At 54.7% G+C, this 16683-nt stretch overlaps 1 protein-coding gene across 1 annotated transcript; it reads right to left on the bottom strand.

Moving 5' to 3' along the window:
- Window positions 1–3068: 3068 nt before the first annotated feature.
- Window positions 3069–15126, bottom strand: ITM2C (integral membrane protein 2C). The gene is made up of 6 exons (XM_053596299.1): window positions 14872–15126; window positions 7679–7819; window positions 5832–6020; window positions 4839–4949; window positions 4243–4393; window positions 3069–3782 (listed from the first exon to the last, which is right to left on the bottom strand). Exons 1-6 carry the CDS (start codon window positions 14983–14985, stop codon window positions 3691–3693), a joined length of 798 nt encoding a protein of 265 aa, XP_053452274.1. The 5' UTR covers window positions 14986–15126; the 3' UTR covers window positions 3069–3690.
- Between the last annotated feature and the right edge of the window lie 1557 nt (window positions 15127–16683).

The raw sequence follows: 16683 nt of genomic DNA, 5'->3' as shown, positions 1-16683 counted from the left end.
TTTTTGTAACTTTTTGAGACAGAGTCTCACTCTTTGCCCTGGGTAGAGTGCTGTAGGTGTCATAGCTCACATCAACCTCAAACTCTTGGGCTCAAGTGATTCTTCTGCCTCAGCCTCTCCAGTAGCTGGGACTACAGGTGCCCAACACTATGCATGGCTAATTTTTCTATTTTTAGTAGAGACAGAGTCTCACTTTACTTAGTCTGGTCTCAAACTCCTGAGCTCAAGTGATTACCTGCCTCGGCCTCCCAGAACGCTAGGATTATAAGGTGCGAGCCACGGTGCCCAACCTGCTGGCACTTATAGAATGTTCAAACCCAAATGTAACTGTATTAGGGGTTCTTAGATATGTGGTACAATTTTAAAGCAGAGTAGAGAAACTCAGGATAGGCTGGAGTTTATCTGGACTGGCTAATTAATATAGCATAAAATTGGCTAATTTGTAGAAAACTGACATGTCTTTGATCCTATGAATAGGTGTGTCTTCACACTAATTTGTGTGTTTTATGTCGCTCACAGGACATTGAAGTGCAAATGGAGGGCAGGGGCTAGGATGACAGGTGCCTTCTCCAAACACTCCCTGAGCATGCCGGCCTCCCCCACGTCTAGACATCTTCCCCTCTCATCAGTCTGAGCTGGTTTTGTGACTTGCTTTGACTTAACAGAATGCAATGTAGTAATCTTCTGGGACTTCTGATTCCAGGCCTTAAAGGACAGCAGGTTCTGCTTCCTTTCTTTTGCAGATCAGTAGCCAAGTTGTAAGGACAGCCAGGCTAGACCCCTGATGATTATGTCATGTGGAGCAAGGCTCTTGCAGGTTGAGAGGGCATCCCAGAAGCTCCGGCTCTAGGATCCCAGCTGAGCACAGAGCAGGAGTCACTCCAGTGGGAGCTGCTCAGGCATCGAATGAACTCTGCCAATCCACAGAAGCAGGAAAAGTAACAAATGCTGTGTTAGGCCACTATATTTTGGGGTGCTCTGTTATGAAGAAGAGCGTTCAAAGAATTTCAGTGGTATTACTGTCTTTTTTTTTAAATTAGTTTTTAAGTTGGCCGGTGGGTTTCCAGATTATTAGGCCTCATAACTTACATACTAATGACTTACATAGTGTATTTTGTATATAATAAATGCTTCAACAAGAAAAAAAATAAAAAAGACAACAGACCCTGACTTGACATGTAAAAATGTATCTCCCCAGCTTTGATTTGTATTTTCTCTGTCGACATAATTAAACATCTCATGTAGGCATCCACCCACTTGCTTCTCACACTGTGAACTGCTTGTTCATGTTCCTTGCCCATTTTTCTGTTGGGCTGTTCATTTTTCATGATTTTTAAGAACTTTGTGTATTAAGGAAATAGACCTTTTCATGCCTTGTGTTTGAATAACGTCTCCTTGTCACTTAAAAACCTTTGAATTTGTGGTAGATTTTGCTGTATATAAATGGTATGTTTTCATAGTACAACTTATTCTTGGTGTGTATCATGCTCAGAAAGGTCTTTCCTCCTCCAGAGTTATCTTTTAAATCATTTCTTCAAGTACTTTTATGGTTTCACTTCATTAATTCGGTGAATTCATAATTCACTTTATTATGATCTACCTAGAATTAATTTTGTTACAGGAAGTAGAACCTAGGTTAATATTTCATCAAAATAGCTAGCCAGTTGTTCCATTAAAAACCCACCTCCCTAACTGGAAATGCCTCTGATCATTATTGTATTAAATTTCTGTGTAATTAAAGTTGCTATCTGGGTCCTTCAGTGTCACACTGACCTCTCCTTTGCTATACCAAACTCCTTAATTATTGTAGTTTATAATGCTCACTTTCTGGAGTGTTGTTCTTTACCCTTTTTGAGATTTACCTGGCAATTCTCCATGTTTACTTTTCCCAAACAATTGTTTGTGTCAAGTTAAAAAGTAAATCTGGTTGGCAGTTTGTGATTGCATTGCATTTAGGTCAGTGAATGTTAAAAAAAAAAATCATTATCTCTTCAAGATTTCCTTTGGATTCAAGGTGTGTCTGCACTGAGTCTTTTCGTCTCTCCCTGGCTACTGAGACTAAATAGCAACAAGCCTACAGGTACCCATCCTGATCTCCAGGGCAGGGTACAGGCCTGCTTCTGGGACCCACTTAGCCAACTTTCCCACTACTTCCAGACTTCTTTGGAGAATGTGACCCTGTGACTACCACACCAAACCTCAGTGCAGATCCACCAAGAATAGTTATAAACTGCTCAGATGGTGTGGAGAATACAACACTGTCCTTGTGCCTCAGGACATGCAATCATGATATCATCTGCCACGTAGAACTTAACCAAGTGGTTTATAGGCACTTACCAGCAGGGTGATCTTGGGGTAGATGGTAAGTTCTTCCAGCCCCCTCTTTGCTTCTCACTTGGCTCAGTGGTCAGGAGGATGGGAGGACAAAATGAGGCAGACATCCTGCACTCCATGGCTGACTCCAATAATCAGCTCACCTCGATAGTTGCCATCTCCCTGCCTGCTGCCCCAGGGCACCCCAGTCCAGCTGGTACCCCGGCCTGCACTCACCTTCCCCTGCCCCATAAGACACGCTCATGTCAAAGTCAGAAGTAAAAGATTTTTATTGTTCTACAGACACTTCTGAAAAGAGATCTAATTGAGAAAAATATACAAAGCATTTAAGAGTTTCATCTCCAGAGAGCACCTAAGTCTGAGTGGAGGAGGGGTCAAAGCCCCCCTCTTCAAGGCTCAGGGCTGAGAACAGTTAGCATATCGAATCATCAGTAAAAACATGCAAAGTGAGAAGGAAAAGGAAAAACACTGCACGGCCCCCAAGCAGAGGGGTTAGAATTTCGGAACAGAGGCGGCAGGGTGTACCAGTACCAGGTGGCTCTCTCCCTCTCCTTCCATTTTATCTTTTAACACAGCTCCAAGCTCAGAGCAAGCAAGAGCCCCACCTACTCAACAGAACCGCCAGCTCAACTCCGCTCGCTGCTCCTCTGCGGCACTAGCCGCCTGGGCCTCCGTTGTGGGGACCCCGCTTGTGCTCCTGGGGCCAGGGACGGGGCCCCAGCTCCTTGCTTCTTTGGTTCCACTTGGAGAAAGATTGTGCTTGACAGACTCTTCCCCACCCTCCAAACTCCCGGGCCCTGCTGGTGGGCTGAAGGCACTGACAGAGGAGTCCCAGGAAGCCCCCAGGACAGCCACCTTCTCTTGTGCTTCCCTGACACTGCCCCCATCCTCAGGCCAATCCCCAGGCCTAGGACAGGGACAGTGGAGGAAGTGTGTCGTGCAAGGAAAAAGTCTTTGGGGACTTTCTCCGCTGTGCAGGTATTTCTGAAGCCCCTGCTACCCCCCCACCCCTCACCTTGCCAGGGCCATCACAGACCCAGATTGTCCATCCAGTCCTGTCCCCAGGCTGCCAGTACGGCTGTGGGCCTGGATCCCAGAGGACCCTATTTCCAGGTAGTGGGCACAGAAACCATCTTGGGGTGCCCCTTCCAACCTCACACTGGGAGGTCAGCAGAGGTGGGGGCTACGAGAGGTCACAGCTCTGGTACAGGGAGTCGGCATGGCAGGGAAGGTGAGACATGTCACATCTACAGAAAGGTGTCCAAAGTACAAGCTAAGCGAGGGGCAGGAGGAGGGCCAGACAGCGGCCAGAAAGCAGACAAAAGGAAGAGGGCAAGGGCGGGGAGGCGGGCGGCCTCACAGCACACCGCAGATGAGGGTCTCCACCACGAAGGTGTTCTCGAAGTGGCGGATGGCGCTGCAGTTCTTGGCCCCACGCTTGTTGATCCCTGGGGGGAGAAAGAAACATCCCAGTGAGGCCTGGGTGGGCTCAGAACCGGCTGGGCCACAAAGACCACCAGCCTCAGGGCCTGACTGGGAGGCGGCAGCCCAGGAGTGACACCCAGATTCACCCAAAGGAGCACAGTGAAGTGGGGAGACCTCAGAGACACCTCCCTGCTGTGTGACCTCAGACATGTTAGTTAACTTCTGGGCGGCCCTGTTTCCTCCTCTTTAAAAGGGACAGCAAGGAAGAGGAGGATGCTGAGTGACGGTAACTTAACTCTTGGAAGGACCCAGAGCGTGTACAGCAGCGCCCAGCACACAGTAAGTGCTTTACTAACACTAGGTGCTACTGCTGCTGCCAGCCAAGCACCGCCAGCTGGGCTAGGCACTGCCCGAGCACGGCTGGGGTCTGGAGCTCAGGGCAGCCACGGGGAGGGGTTGGGACGGGCGCAGCTGGCCACTCACGCCTCCGGGTAGCCCGGCGCCGCAGCCGGTAGGTGTCCTTCCCATTGCACAGGTGGTAGATGAAGGAGCCCAAGGCCTCCTTGTCACTGACATGCTCCGTGACCACCATCTCCTCCTGGATGATGTACGTCTGTGGCAGGTAGGTGCCTCTCTGCAAAGGGAGTAGCCACAGCACCAGGTCAGCCCCTGGGGCTCTGCTCTGACCCCTCACTTGCAATGCCCACCTACAGATGCCCTCCTTCTTCATTCACAGACCTCTCGGCTGGCCCTTCTGATGTCCCTGGCCACCTCCGGTTTGTGCCCAACGCTTGTGACTACACTACCAGGAGGTACGTATGGCACATGCATAACTCAGAACAAGGCCTGAATTGTGAATGAAGCTGGACCTGGGGCTCTCCAAAGTGGGGAGAAGCAAGGGAGAGATGCCAACCTGGGGACATGGAAGCTGGGAATAGCACAGGCGAGACCCATCTGGGTGCAGGGCCCTTCTGCCAGCAGCGTCCCTGTCTACCTGAAGCCTGCTGCAGCAACGTCCACGCCCCAGGCCCAGCTGCCAAGGGGACAAGACACTGCAGAGATATCCCCTCTACCATCACCTTCACGTTCATGAGCAGCTCCCAGAAGTTGCGTGGGGGCAGCACGATGGTGGTATTGAGCTCGATGACGTAGCATTTGTCCAGAGAGATGTCATGGTAGGCAGTCAGTCCCTGAGGAGGACAAAGAGATCATGGCAGCCTTCCCTAGGCCCTGGACCTTCGGTAGCAGGCACCCCAGATTCCTGAACATCTGGGTGGGTGCTCCCTTTCCTGCTCCTCTCCTAGCCTGCTCGTAGGGGGTGCCACATAATAGACAGAAACACCAACTTCTTGTTCAATGTCAGTGCTGTTACAAAGTCCTTTCTTGTGGGTTTACAGAGCTGAAGTTTGGGGACCATGGTAATGCCCCAACTGTGCGTTTTATCCAAAGGTCCAAGCCATCCCTGGGGATAGCCTGGCCCTGAACAAGAGATGCTCTATCCCAGGGCTTCTGTGGGTTTCTTCTGTGAGGACATCCAGGATGCAGAAAGAACAGATACTCACAACCCCCTATGAACTTTTGGGAAATGTGTGAGGGGCAGAGACAGCTGGGAGCCTATGTCTCACTGGCCTCAAAACAGTCGCTAGGAACAGAAGTGTGAGGACTACCTCTGTGCTGGAGTTGGTTACTGATGGGGAAGGTACAAGGGAACCTTCCAGAGTTCCAGATCTTCATCTGGCCGGTGCTACACAAATAGGTACCTCTGCAGAAATCTACTGGACAGTATGCTCAATGCACCTTATGGTGGGTGTGCTACACCTCAATAAATGTGAACAGAATTGAGGAACATGTGTCCCATCATGATGGGCAGAGTCCATAGCTGGCAAGTGGCCAAGGGGAAAACCAGCCAGTTCACACCTGCTGAGAACTGTGCCACCTATATGACAAGTCCCTGGGTGAAGCCAACCTTGGACACCTCTATACAATTTAGGTTACACGGCACGTATCCCAAGGATGCCCCTAGCCCTGGGTCCCTGTGGCCCCTCTCAGACCAGCCCCAGCCCTCAGCTCACCCGCTGAAAGTCGTGGATGATGTCTGCAGGGTCACCACCGCCAAACTGGGGCACAGGGACGTTGATGCGCTCATAGTTCTCTTCGAGGTAGATTTTCACATCCTCCTCCAGCTCCATCTGAGCCCGGACTTGGGAGGACAGGGAGTCCTCATAGAGCACACCACAGCGGAAGAAGTTATCACGGGCCAGCTGAGCAGAGCAGGAGGGAGGGAAAAGCGGGAGAGAGGAGACACAGACAGACCATCACGCAGTGCACTCAGCACTGCTACCTACCCACTCACTTACTTCATGCCCCGGGGGGATGAAGAAGGGTGGGGAAGCAGAAGGGTGGGGACTATGAGATCCACTTCACAGATAGAGAAACTAAGAAACTGGTGTCTGGTCAAAGCCTGGGGCTGACTGAGGTGAGCGGAGCCTTGGACAATGCATGATCCTCCTTCATAAAGGGGAGGGCGGGCTGGGTGTACACCTGCCATCTTGGCCTACAGAACTTTAGAAACACAAAGGGCAGGTAGCTGGAGGCAGCACCATGAGATTCTGGTGCCACCATCACAGCCACTTCCATGCCCAGCCTGAGACACCTTGACAGGGTTCACTGTCCCCATGTGTTGGGCCAGCCTAATCACTCACCAATAGGTCCAGTCTGCCCATTCTCACACCCCCAGGGGTCTGTCCATGTGGATCCATGCTTGGGACAGGCAGGGCTGTGATCTATAGAACCTCCTTCCTATTTAGCATGAGCTCTCCTGAGAGAATGTTCCAGAGGGCTCCCCAGGGATGAGGGCTCAAGAGAGGCCAGCTGTAGGGCTGGCACCTATGGTGGCAGCACAGTGTCCCAGGACACAGACCCAGAGGCTGCTCTGAGGTACCCCTGTGCCCAGGAACTTGGGTAAGGTGAGCAATCCCAGGAGGGCAGGAGCCAGGGCTGGGAAAAGAGATCCAGAGGTGCCAGAGTGGGTGTGAGGGAGGGAGGGCCAGACAGGAGGCCTGGGCCGGGGTCTACACAGGAAAGCGAGTGAGCAAGCCTGGAACAAGCTGAGATAATCAGGGCGATGCTGAACAAAAGGGGGGCCAGCAGGCATGGGAGGGAGGGTTTCAAGGGGAAAGCTCCAAGAATACAAACTCTTCAGCAATTTCCATCATGGAAAAGCTGGCTGACAAGAAAGCTCAGTACTTAGGAGTGGGAGATCACTTGGGTCATAAATGACTGGGAAGTCCCAAACTTTTTGTCACCCTGAGATTCCATTTGTCCCTTTGAGCTACTTATAATTTATATACCTTTGGTTCCAAGAACTTGGTGACACTCTCTCCCTCCCAGGTCTGGGTTGGCCCAGCTTTGTGTCCAGACACCCAGAGTTTTGACCCTTGGGGGAGGTTAAGACTTTCTCAAGTCCACCCTTCTGCTCCTTCAAAGAGGCAGAGGAGATCATCCACCCATCTCTCCACCTTTCTTGTTTGGTAGACCAAGTGTCCCTGTATGGGTGGAATTAGGTCAGTCTTAACACATGATCTGTAGGCACGGGGTCCAAGGTCTGGGCCTTGGAGGGGATCATGGAGCTCCAATTTCTGGTCTAATTCCTCAGGGTAACACTGTGGGAGGGACCCTAGGGCTGTCACCTGGATCCATGCAAGGCTACCCAGAACAAGGGGCTGAGGGTTGGGCTAGCCTGGGCCCAAGGAGGCCCCAGGCAGGAGAGAGGGTGCTGGTCCTCTGGACTTTTTTGAGTACTCACTTCTGCCTGAGGGTACATCCAGGGCTTCCTGCTAACACCATCCACTGCAAAATACATGCACTTCCCTCTGCTCCTCACTAAATGCCACCCCGAGGCCCCTGCCCGGCCCCTCACCTGAGCCAGGAAGAAGTATCTGTAGATGTAGACGGAGGCGAACACCAGGCCCATGAGCAGCACGACCATGCCCATCGACAGGTAGCACACGCCGCCCACCGAGCCCCCCTTTTTGGAGCGGTGGCAGGGGGGCTGCTCCTCCTGTGTGGGCAGAGGCATGGGATCAGTTGGGGCCCCAGAGGGCAGGGAGAGAAGCAGACACCCTCACTAGCGTCTCCTGGTCTCCTCCCAGCTAAAGAGAAACTGAGACCCATCTTGAAGCCACCTAAGGGATCTGCTGGGATTAAGCAGGTGCGTTCTGAATTATCTGCACTATCAGTCCCTTTCATCATTCCAGATGTGACCACTGTATGTTCTTTCAGACACGGGTGGGGGAGTGACAGATCCACTCTAAAGCTGGGTGCATGGGACAGACTGGGCAGTGGGAGCTGAGGGGAGTATGTGGAGTCTGCGAGAGGGCATGGGTGGCTGTCCCTTGCCAGACAGCCCTGGGCCTGTGATCCACACAGCCCCACACAGGCCCTGGCCAGCAGTGTCAAGCAGGTTGTCACAGTGGAGTGTATAGGGTAAGTCTAGAAGCTTCCACAAGCTAGGAAGCTCCTCCCAGTAGGGAAACGTGGCTGTTAGGGAGGCCAGGCCATGCCGCTTCTGGGAAAAACCTGCTCTGGCACTAGACTAGGACCTTAGCAGCAGGGCTGCCAAGAAGCCAGGCAGACACAGCTCAGGGCCATGCTGGCAGACGAAGTTGTTGAGGTATAAAACTCAATAAATGGCTTTACCTGGAATCCCAGACCGAAAGCCAGCAGGGGCCCTGTCACCTGTCTATCCTCCTTGCTTCCCCCAGGCTCTCATTCACCCTTGGAGATGCTGCAAAATCCAGAGGCCTATCTGCCTACAGTGTCCACAACCTCTCCATGGTGTCCAGATATGGCCAAGGGTGAGGTGAGAGGTCAGTCCCCACGGACCAGCCCTCGACCTCAAGAAGCTGAGGCAGTACGGGGGCAGCAGGGGCCTAGCCCAGGAGCCTCTCCTCCTACTCAGCCTCAGTTTGCTCATCTCTACAATGCAGACAGACTCAGCGACCTGTTTTTTCCCAGCCAGACGTTCTCAGGTTGTGCCACGTTTCCTTTCTCTCTTCACCCTACAGGGGATGTCAGGAAGGGTGGGGACAGAGTTTGCCTCTAAGTTACTCTGATGCCTCTGTGCTTGGCACTCTCCCCATGCCCCAGCCCCAGGGAAAGGAGAGATTAGGTCTGAAGGAGGATCCTGCCCTGGCTGCGCACACTCCTGGCAGACAAGTTGGCCCCAGCATATGCACCATGGGATGTCCCCCTGCACCTGAGCCAGCCCTCCAGGGAGCCCACCTGGCAGGTGTGGGAGGTCAAACCATTGCTCCTCACTGCCAGGTCCATCTGTAGACCTAGAGCCTCTCCCCACCTTGGCCCTACTGCTGCAGTCCTGTGATCATGGGGACCACACAGTTGGCTGGCAGCTCCTCAGCACCTGAGAACACTAAACAAGACCATCAGGTAGTGGCACACGGCTGGGGCCACAGAGGCCTCAGGGACAGCTGATGGCCAGAGGGGCTGCACAGCTTTGACTTTCCAATGGACTTCCAGGAATAGTTTGGCAGTGACACCACAGCCAAGGCTGCCAGCATCTCACAGGGAATGAGCCACCCTGGGGCTCCTGCAAATGAGGCGGCCAGGGAAAGCAGTGGCCCTTCTGACCTTCCAGTGGTCATGGGAAGATGGTAAGGAAAGGTGGCTGACCCCGAGACAGGCCAAGGGGCCCTCACAGGCCAGGAACCCTGCCCTTGGGACATAACATACACCAGGGCCCTGACTGTTTAGGGCTCAAGGGGGCTGCTCACCAGCCCCCTCACAGGCACACTGCAACCTCTCTCCTCAGGTCTCCCATAAAATGTGAACAGATGCTCCAGGACAGGGGTTTTGCTGGGATTAAAAGAGACAAAGAAGCTGAAAGCCCTTTGTAAAGGATAAAGTGCTAGATAAAAATAGCAGATCTTTATCAGCCAAGCCTTTCCTTTTTAGGGCTGATGCGCTGGCCAGCTGTTGAGCCTGCACTGTGGCCATGCTTTTGCTCCTGCATGCTGAAAACCAGAGAAGCTACCCTGTTTCCCCAAAAATAAGACATCCTCCGAAAATAAGACCTACTCACAGGAAAGATATGACATCCCCTGAAAATAAGACCTAGTGCATCTTTGGGAGCACATCTTAATATAAGACACTGCCTTATTTTCGGGGAAACAGGTTAGCTTGTGAGCATTGCTAAAAAACAGACTGAGTCAATGCACCACATGGAAGAGCCCAAGGGCCTGCACCACAAATCAAATTCACTGACAAGGTGAGGTCTGCTAGCATATGGCAGCCTTCCCACTGGGCTGCAGGGTCAGGTGTCTCCCTATACTGGAGGAGGGCCCAGGCAGAGGCCCCACAGAGGGCAGAAGAGAGAGGAGACCAGAGAGGATGGGGGAGGAGGAGGCGGAATTCAGTGGCCACAGCTGAAGGGCAGCGGTGGCCAGTATGGCTGAGAAGAGCAGTAGCCCTGGCCAGGGACCCCGCTGTGAAGTCTGGGGCTTCCCATCTTACCTCTACTGGTAGTAGACACTCACTCCCACTTATGGTCCAGGCTGACAACAGCTCTCTCACTTACCCCTACTGCTACTCCCAGGGCTCAGTCACTCTTGCCACCCACCCAACACTCTTCTGGCCTGTGGGGCCAAACTCCAGAAGCATCACAATTAGCAGCAGGACTGGGAGGTAAGGCAGGTGTGGAGGCTGCTGAGAAGAGACCAGAGGCAATCCTGCTTAGAGACAAAGCCACTTCTGACCTAAAGCCCCACAAGGAGTAAGGGGTGGCTGAGTCCTGCCTTTGTCTACTGGGCCCAACACCACACAATCAAGACAAGACTTAAATTCCAGAGTCCTGGAAGCCTCCCTGGCTTCCTCAGGCCGTGAGACAGCCTGTGACCTCAGGGTTATCACATCCACCTGGGGACGATGGGACATCAGGGCCAGGCCCTTGCCCTTTGGCATCCCTGGCTAAGTGGATTCCCCACCTCACTGCTTCACCTGTCATGCCAGAGACTCAGAAAAATGCTGCTCCTCATACAGCAGTTACTAATAGCCAGGCAGCTGGGGGGTGAGGGAGGTCCCATTTAGAAAGCAGAAAAATATTACATGTTTCCAAGGCAATGGGGCCCTCTGAGTAAAGTGCCTCCTTGTGCAGTGGTGTGAGGCATGTGAGTGAGCCAGGCATCCAGGGACGGAGGGGCCTGGGCCTCCGCATACCACCCGAGGCCTGCAGTGGTGCTCATTAAACGATTTAGCAAAGCCAGGGCCAAAATGGTCAGGGGAAACCAGTCAACTGCAGCATTAACTCGGCAGACCCTCATGGCTGAGGGGAGAGTTCCCCAGCTCAGTTCCCCTTGGTAACAGTTACAAATGGACTGCCAGCGGATTAAGTATGATTGTGGACTGGAGGCTGCTTGGAGTGTGCCAGCAGCCAGAAATGCACTCCCTGCAGGCCCAGGCAGAGGGCTAGGGGCATGGGGGTCTCCCCTCTCTTCCCCACATGACTCCAGCTCCCCAGCAGCTTTCCTTCCTAGGCCCCAGAGGCCACATGGGTGTGTGTGAGACAGACAGCCCAGCTAAGCGTGAGAGTAGACCAGTGCCCACAGTCCACCTGAGTGCGCAGAGCCCAGTGTGCACAGACATCACCTGGGCACAAGTCAACAGGGTCAAGGGCCCCCCCCACTGCCCTGTCCTCCTGTCCAGATTGCGGATGGGCAGCATCTGTGCAGATGCTTGTGGCCAGTGAATTCTCTTTTCTTTCCATCTTGACCATCAAGGCATCTCCAGAGAACAAAGGCTCAGGCAGGGTGAGAGGCTTACTGCTTGCTAGAAGTCTCAGTGAGGGAGGGAACTTGGGAGAGGCTATAGGGTGGGGAAAAAGGGGTAGCAGGGCTGTGCGTCTGTGATTTTACCATAAACAATTTTTTCTCACTGAGAGAAACTCATCCTTGCTGGCAGTCTGCTGACACGACAGCCTTGAAACATGCAAGGACGATGCGGAGAAGAAAATAGAAGAGTGAAGAGGGAAGTGAGGAGGGAAAGTAGGAAAGCCACCATGGTGCCTGCCCAGACAGAAGAGCTCTGTGCAGGGCAGGAGGGGATGGCAGCCCTTGAAATCCCCACCACTACTGAGCAGGCAGGCTTCTTCTTGTGGCCTAGTGCTCCTAGCCAATGGGCACGGGGCACTGGGGAAGGAGGACCCAGTCTGGCCAGATCCACCTTCCCTGCTGGGGACCCTCCTTCAACACTCAAGCTTCCCGGAGACCTAGCTCCTTCTGCCCATGGCCTGAGGCCAGGACACACACCAAAGCGAAATCTGAGCCCCAGGTATGTGGGCTGGGGGAGGGGAATAACATAGTCATTAATCAAAGGCAAATGTCAAGGAGAAAATTACAGAGGTAAGAAGATGACTGTATCTAACCTGTCCCTCTTCTCTTGCAGCCCCCAGCCCATGAGTCTGTACATGCCTACACCTGCACGAACATGTGTATGCACACATGCAGGCACGGGACGGGGGGCGGGGGTGTGTGTGGGAAGGCAGTGGGCAAGGAGCAGGAGGGCCTTCAGTGGGCCTCCAAAGGAGAAGAGGGGTACAGCCAGAGCTGGGTTGGGCGGGGGTGCTTCATGCCCAGCCCACTTCCCAAGCTGGCTGGCCAGGCACCAGCCCCCCTGGGTGCAGGCTTTTTACTGCAGAGTCAAAGCACCACATGGAGGCTGGGCAGCTGCAGGCTCAGCTGGGCCCCCCCTCCCCCAGCCCCTCACCACTTCCTTCCAGCCTCAGGTCTGGGGACAAAATCCTCCTTGTGTTTCAGTTTCTGCTCAGAGGCACGGGGAATCCAGGCTACCCCAGCCCTGGGCCTGGACATAGGTCGCAGGTCAACTGCTGCCCCAGAGCACTCACATACTCCTCTGTGCATCAACTGCTCCTTCCAGGGATCACTGTTTCAATCATGTTTTGAGTCCAGTTCAGGCACCAAGGAGGCTTGTGGGGTAACTCCCAGGCAGAAGGACTAACAAGCTTTCTTGTGCATCCCCATTAGTACTCAAGCCCCTCCTGGAGAAGGCAGTTCTCTGGGCTTCCCCACGGCAGCCTGCCCTCAGAGAGGCTGACTCCCCAGGCGGGTGAGGAGGAAATGTGCCCACTAGCCAGGCGGGGTACCAGGAGGCTCTCAGAAGTCAAACGATCTTCCAAGGCTCAAAGTCTAGCAGGTGACAGGCAGAAAACATGCATTGTCTTTGCATCACCTCAGGGCCACTTTCCCAGCACCCCATAAAGGTATAGGAATTTTAATTCTTCCTCTTGGTGGTGCCCCTGCCCTTGCCAATTAGCCCAACTAACAGTGCTTAGGGGAGGAGGCACTCCACAGGCTCAAAGCCATTACAAACAGCACACAGGAAGATGTTGATATTTCCATTCATGCTGGGTGAGGGGAACAGAAGATGCTCAATTTGAGCCTGATTAAAAGCCAGAAGATGGACGTCAGTAACTCACAGGGTGATGCTGGGTCCCACCACCCTGCCCAGTGCCATCTGCAGCCTGCCAGAGATGTGCTGCTCCTGGAAAATGTGGTGGATCTTCTGATGGGAGTCAGAATGACATCCTCCCATTGCCTGGCCTGGTCCTCCCTCCTTCCCAAATCTCTCTGGGGAGAAACAGCTAGGAGAACAAATGAGCAAGAATGGGCCTCCTCCCCAGCCCAGTGGAGGCAGCTTCCCTTTGGTAAAGAAGGCTTGAAGATCCACTGGCAAACTTTTAAAGCTGTAGACCACCCTCTTCAAATATCCAAGGCTGGCCCCCCTCCACCTAAGCTTCAGATGAAGGTGAAACTAATCTGGTGGTGCTGCACAGCAACTGTTCAAACTGGCCTGGGTGGTCGCTTCAGTGACCCCCACACAAGGGTAGGGGAACTGCCCAGACTCCAGGCATTCTTCACCCAGGGTCTCAGCTCAGGCTGACATTCATTTCTGAGGTCCCTCTCCACCGTCCCCTCTTCCAGGGCCCAGGTCATCCATCCTCTGCAGGTCCCTTAATACCCCTGGCAAGATTGAATCTGAGCCACAGAACTTGAGAAGGGCATAGAAGCTTGCAGCTGGAGGCGGAGGTAGTGGACAAAGACTTTCTGAATCCTGCCACTAATGGAGGGGGAGGCATTGGTGATACCCAAGGCCGCCCGGGGCAGTGCCCGCGTAGACACCTTTGCCAGGACACAATAAAGCGTGGCTGCACCACTCTCCCTGCCCGCCCTGCGGGTTCTTCCCCGACCTGCTCCACGCAGCTCAGATGGTTTTCCACGGCGGAAACGCCTCCTCTCCCCCAGGCCACAGGAGGAGGAAGTCGGAGGGGGCGGGGCGCGCAGAGCCCGGAGAGACTCGGGATGCGGAGGGCACAGGGGCAGTGGAGAGCCTTCTCGGCGGCGTGGGGAGGGGGCAGCCCAGCGGGAGGGAGGAGAGGGAGCAGGGAGACTCAGAAGGCAGGGCGAGGGGTGGGATGAGGGCTCCGGCTGGTTGGGAACGATTTCCATTTCATCACTTTCTGGTCCGCCAATTCCGGAGCAGACCAATAGCACATCCTTCGCCCCCCACCCCGCAGTCCTCCATTTGGGGCAAAATCAACGCCCCCTCCTCCTTTGTTGGCACCAGACACCCCCTCCCCAATTTTCCCAGCCAATCAGGCCCCACCGCCCTACTTAAGGGAAACTACGTCTAAGCCTCCTCCCATCCCCCACCTCACGGCTTTCCCCCCTAGATTGGAAACAGACGCATACCCCCCACCAACATTCCCCGAACTTATTCGTACCAGGCCCTCCCGACCCCATTTTGGAGCCAGGCGCCCAGGGTCCCCTCCACTTGTGGAAGAGGCACTTGAACACTTCCCCCACCTGAGGACCTGCGACGGACCCCTTCCCACTCTTCGGACTTATGTTTCGGCTGCCGGTTTAGGACAGGACCCAAACCCCCTCCCCACTTTGGGGTGGACGACCCATTGGGGACTTCCCAACCCGGCTCCGCTCAAGGCTCCAGGGGCCCTAATGCGCCTGGGGCAGTCCCTGGGGCTGGAGGAACGCGCCTCCGTGCTTCACCCCCCACCCCTCTCACCCTAGCCGGCGTCAGCAGGATCTCTGCGGCCGGGGCCGCAGCCGACGCCGAAGCCTTATCGGCCTTGTCGGCCTTGATGCCGGCCACGGCGGGCTGGAAACTGATCTTCACCATGACTGCGCCGGCCCGCGCGTCCGCCCAGCAGCTCCTGCCCGTGCAGCCTCCGCTGGTGCAGACTCCGTCTGTGCAGCCGCCGCTCCGAGCGCTGCAGGCACCGGAAGTTTGGACCCCGCTGGCGTCCCTCTCTCTAACCCCACCCCCAGCCCTGCCCGCCCCCCGCGGGAGGGCCTCGGCGCCCGCCGCGCCTGCGCCCCCCTCCCGCCCGCGGGGCCGCACTGACCCCTGGCGGGCGCGCAGCTGCGGACCCGGGGACGGTCGGGATTCCCTCAGCCGCTCGCTCTCGGACTCGGTTCTCTCGTAGCCTCCTCCCTTCCCGCTCCCAGACCAGCATCCGCACAACAAGTCTTTGTTAACACGGTGTTTGCCAGGCAAATGCAGCTGCAGGACGAATTCCCCAACTCCTCCGCCTCACTTTGCATCCTCCTCCTTGCAGATGCTGAAACTTCCACTGTCCCTGCTCCCAGGGCGCCTCCTCGGACCTGTCCTTGGCGGGCCAGGAGGCGTTAAGACTCGGCGCTTCCTGCCCCGCCAAGGTTCTGCACTCTGAATCTATTTCGCGCTCTTTGGTTCTCCACCACGCTTCTTCGTTCATCCTGCAAACCCTTCCCGAGGGCCTGGCGTGCGCATAGCAGCTGAGTAATGACGGCAGCCCTTGCTCTTTGACGGTTTTGTGTTGGCTGCAGCCTCAATTACTGAGTGATTGGCTCCGTCCAAGGGGTTCCTGGCGAGAGGTCAGGGTCGGGCTGCCCGGCCATGCACGCGGGCTGGGCAGAGGGCCAGAGGGGCACAGAGTGGAGCCACCTCAGAGTCTGAGCCTCCCAAGGGCAGGTGGGAAGATACCCAGGCTGGGTGTCAGTAAATTCTATAGCCCTGCAAAGCGTCACTGGCATTGGGGAGAAGCAGGGCCTTTGTTGCTGGGGTATCTCTTGGCACTAAGTCACTGGATCTTTCCTCACTGTCCTAGGTCCAGACCGGGCTGGACGGTGCCCAGCAAACCACACATAGTGTTGTGCTGAACGTCCAGCTTTGGCTCTGCTCCTGGGCTGATAGTGGAGGGCAGAGAGTCGGCCAGCTTGTTGAGGACAGTCCAGATCTTCCACCAACTTTGCCTCTTACTCCTCAGGCCTTGGGTGGCTGACTTGGGCCCTTGGAGCCCCCTGGACATGTTGGCTCAGATCTTGGGTGAACCTAGCAGCCCAGGTGGAGAAGAAAGAACACCTAACATCTGTGGGAAGCAACAGGGCAGCAAAGGCATGGAGGACACCAGGAGCAATTGGTTTGGACCAGAGCCAGAGAGGAACATGGTATGTCCTGCTGTTCAGCAGCTACCCAAACTCCTGTGTGAGTCTTGACGTTTGGAGGAGCCAAGCTTCCAGGCCTTGGTTGGTGCTGCACCCCCCAACATTCATTACTCCCCTCTCGAAGTGCTGAGTGTGCCAAGCATAGTGTGCAGCTCTGTGGCAGAAAGCAGAAATGCCCAACACACATCCCAGCAACCAAGGATCAAAATCATGTTAAACCAGCTGTCTGCTGCATTCTTTTGCATGCATTAAATCATTTTCTTTTCATCACAGAGCCTGTGACCTTGTGTTAGTGATAGAAACTAGCATGACCAGCAGAACTGGTATGGTGGCAGATCACTGGTCAGCAAGACAGAACCATCTGGCTGAAGCATCCCTGCGTGAGGTCAAC

Source organism: Nycticebus coucang, chromosome 7 (genome assembly GCF_027406575.1).
Source record: "Nycticebus coucang isolate mNycCou1 chromosome 7, mNycCou1.pri, whole genome shotgun sequence".
Lineage (NCBI taxonomy): Eukaryota > Metazoa > Chordata > Mammalia > Primates > Lorisidae > Nycticebus > Nycticebus coucang.
The sequence above is the reverse complement of the archived record's forward strand: the minus strand, read 5'-3'. Positions and strand labels throughout refer to the sequence as shown.

Excerpts from the sequence above, each read along its gene's own strand:
- ITM2C (XM_053596299.1), bottom strand. The coding sequence starts at position 14,985 with ATGGTGAAGATCAGTTTCCAGCCCGCCGTGGCCGGCATCAAGGCCGAC. Across the intron at positions 4,950-5,831 it reads TCATCCACGACTTTCAGCGG|GGACTGACTGCCTACCATGA; the intron begins GTGAGCTGAGGG and ends TGTCCTCCTCAG. Across the intron at positions 3,783-4,242 it reads GCGCCGGGCTACCCGGAGGC|GGATCAACAAGCGTGGGGCC; the intron begins GTGAGTGGCCAG and ends TTCTCCCCCCAG.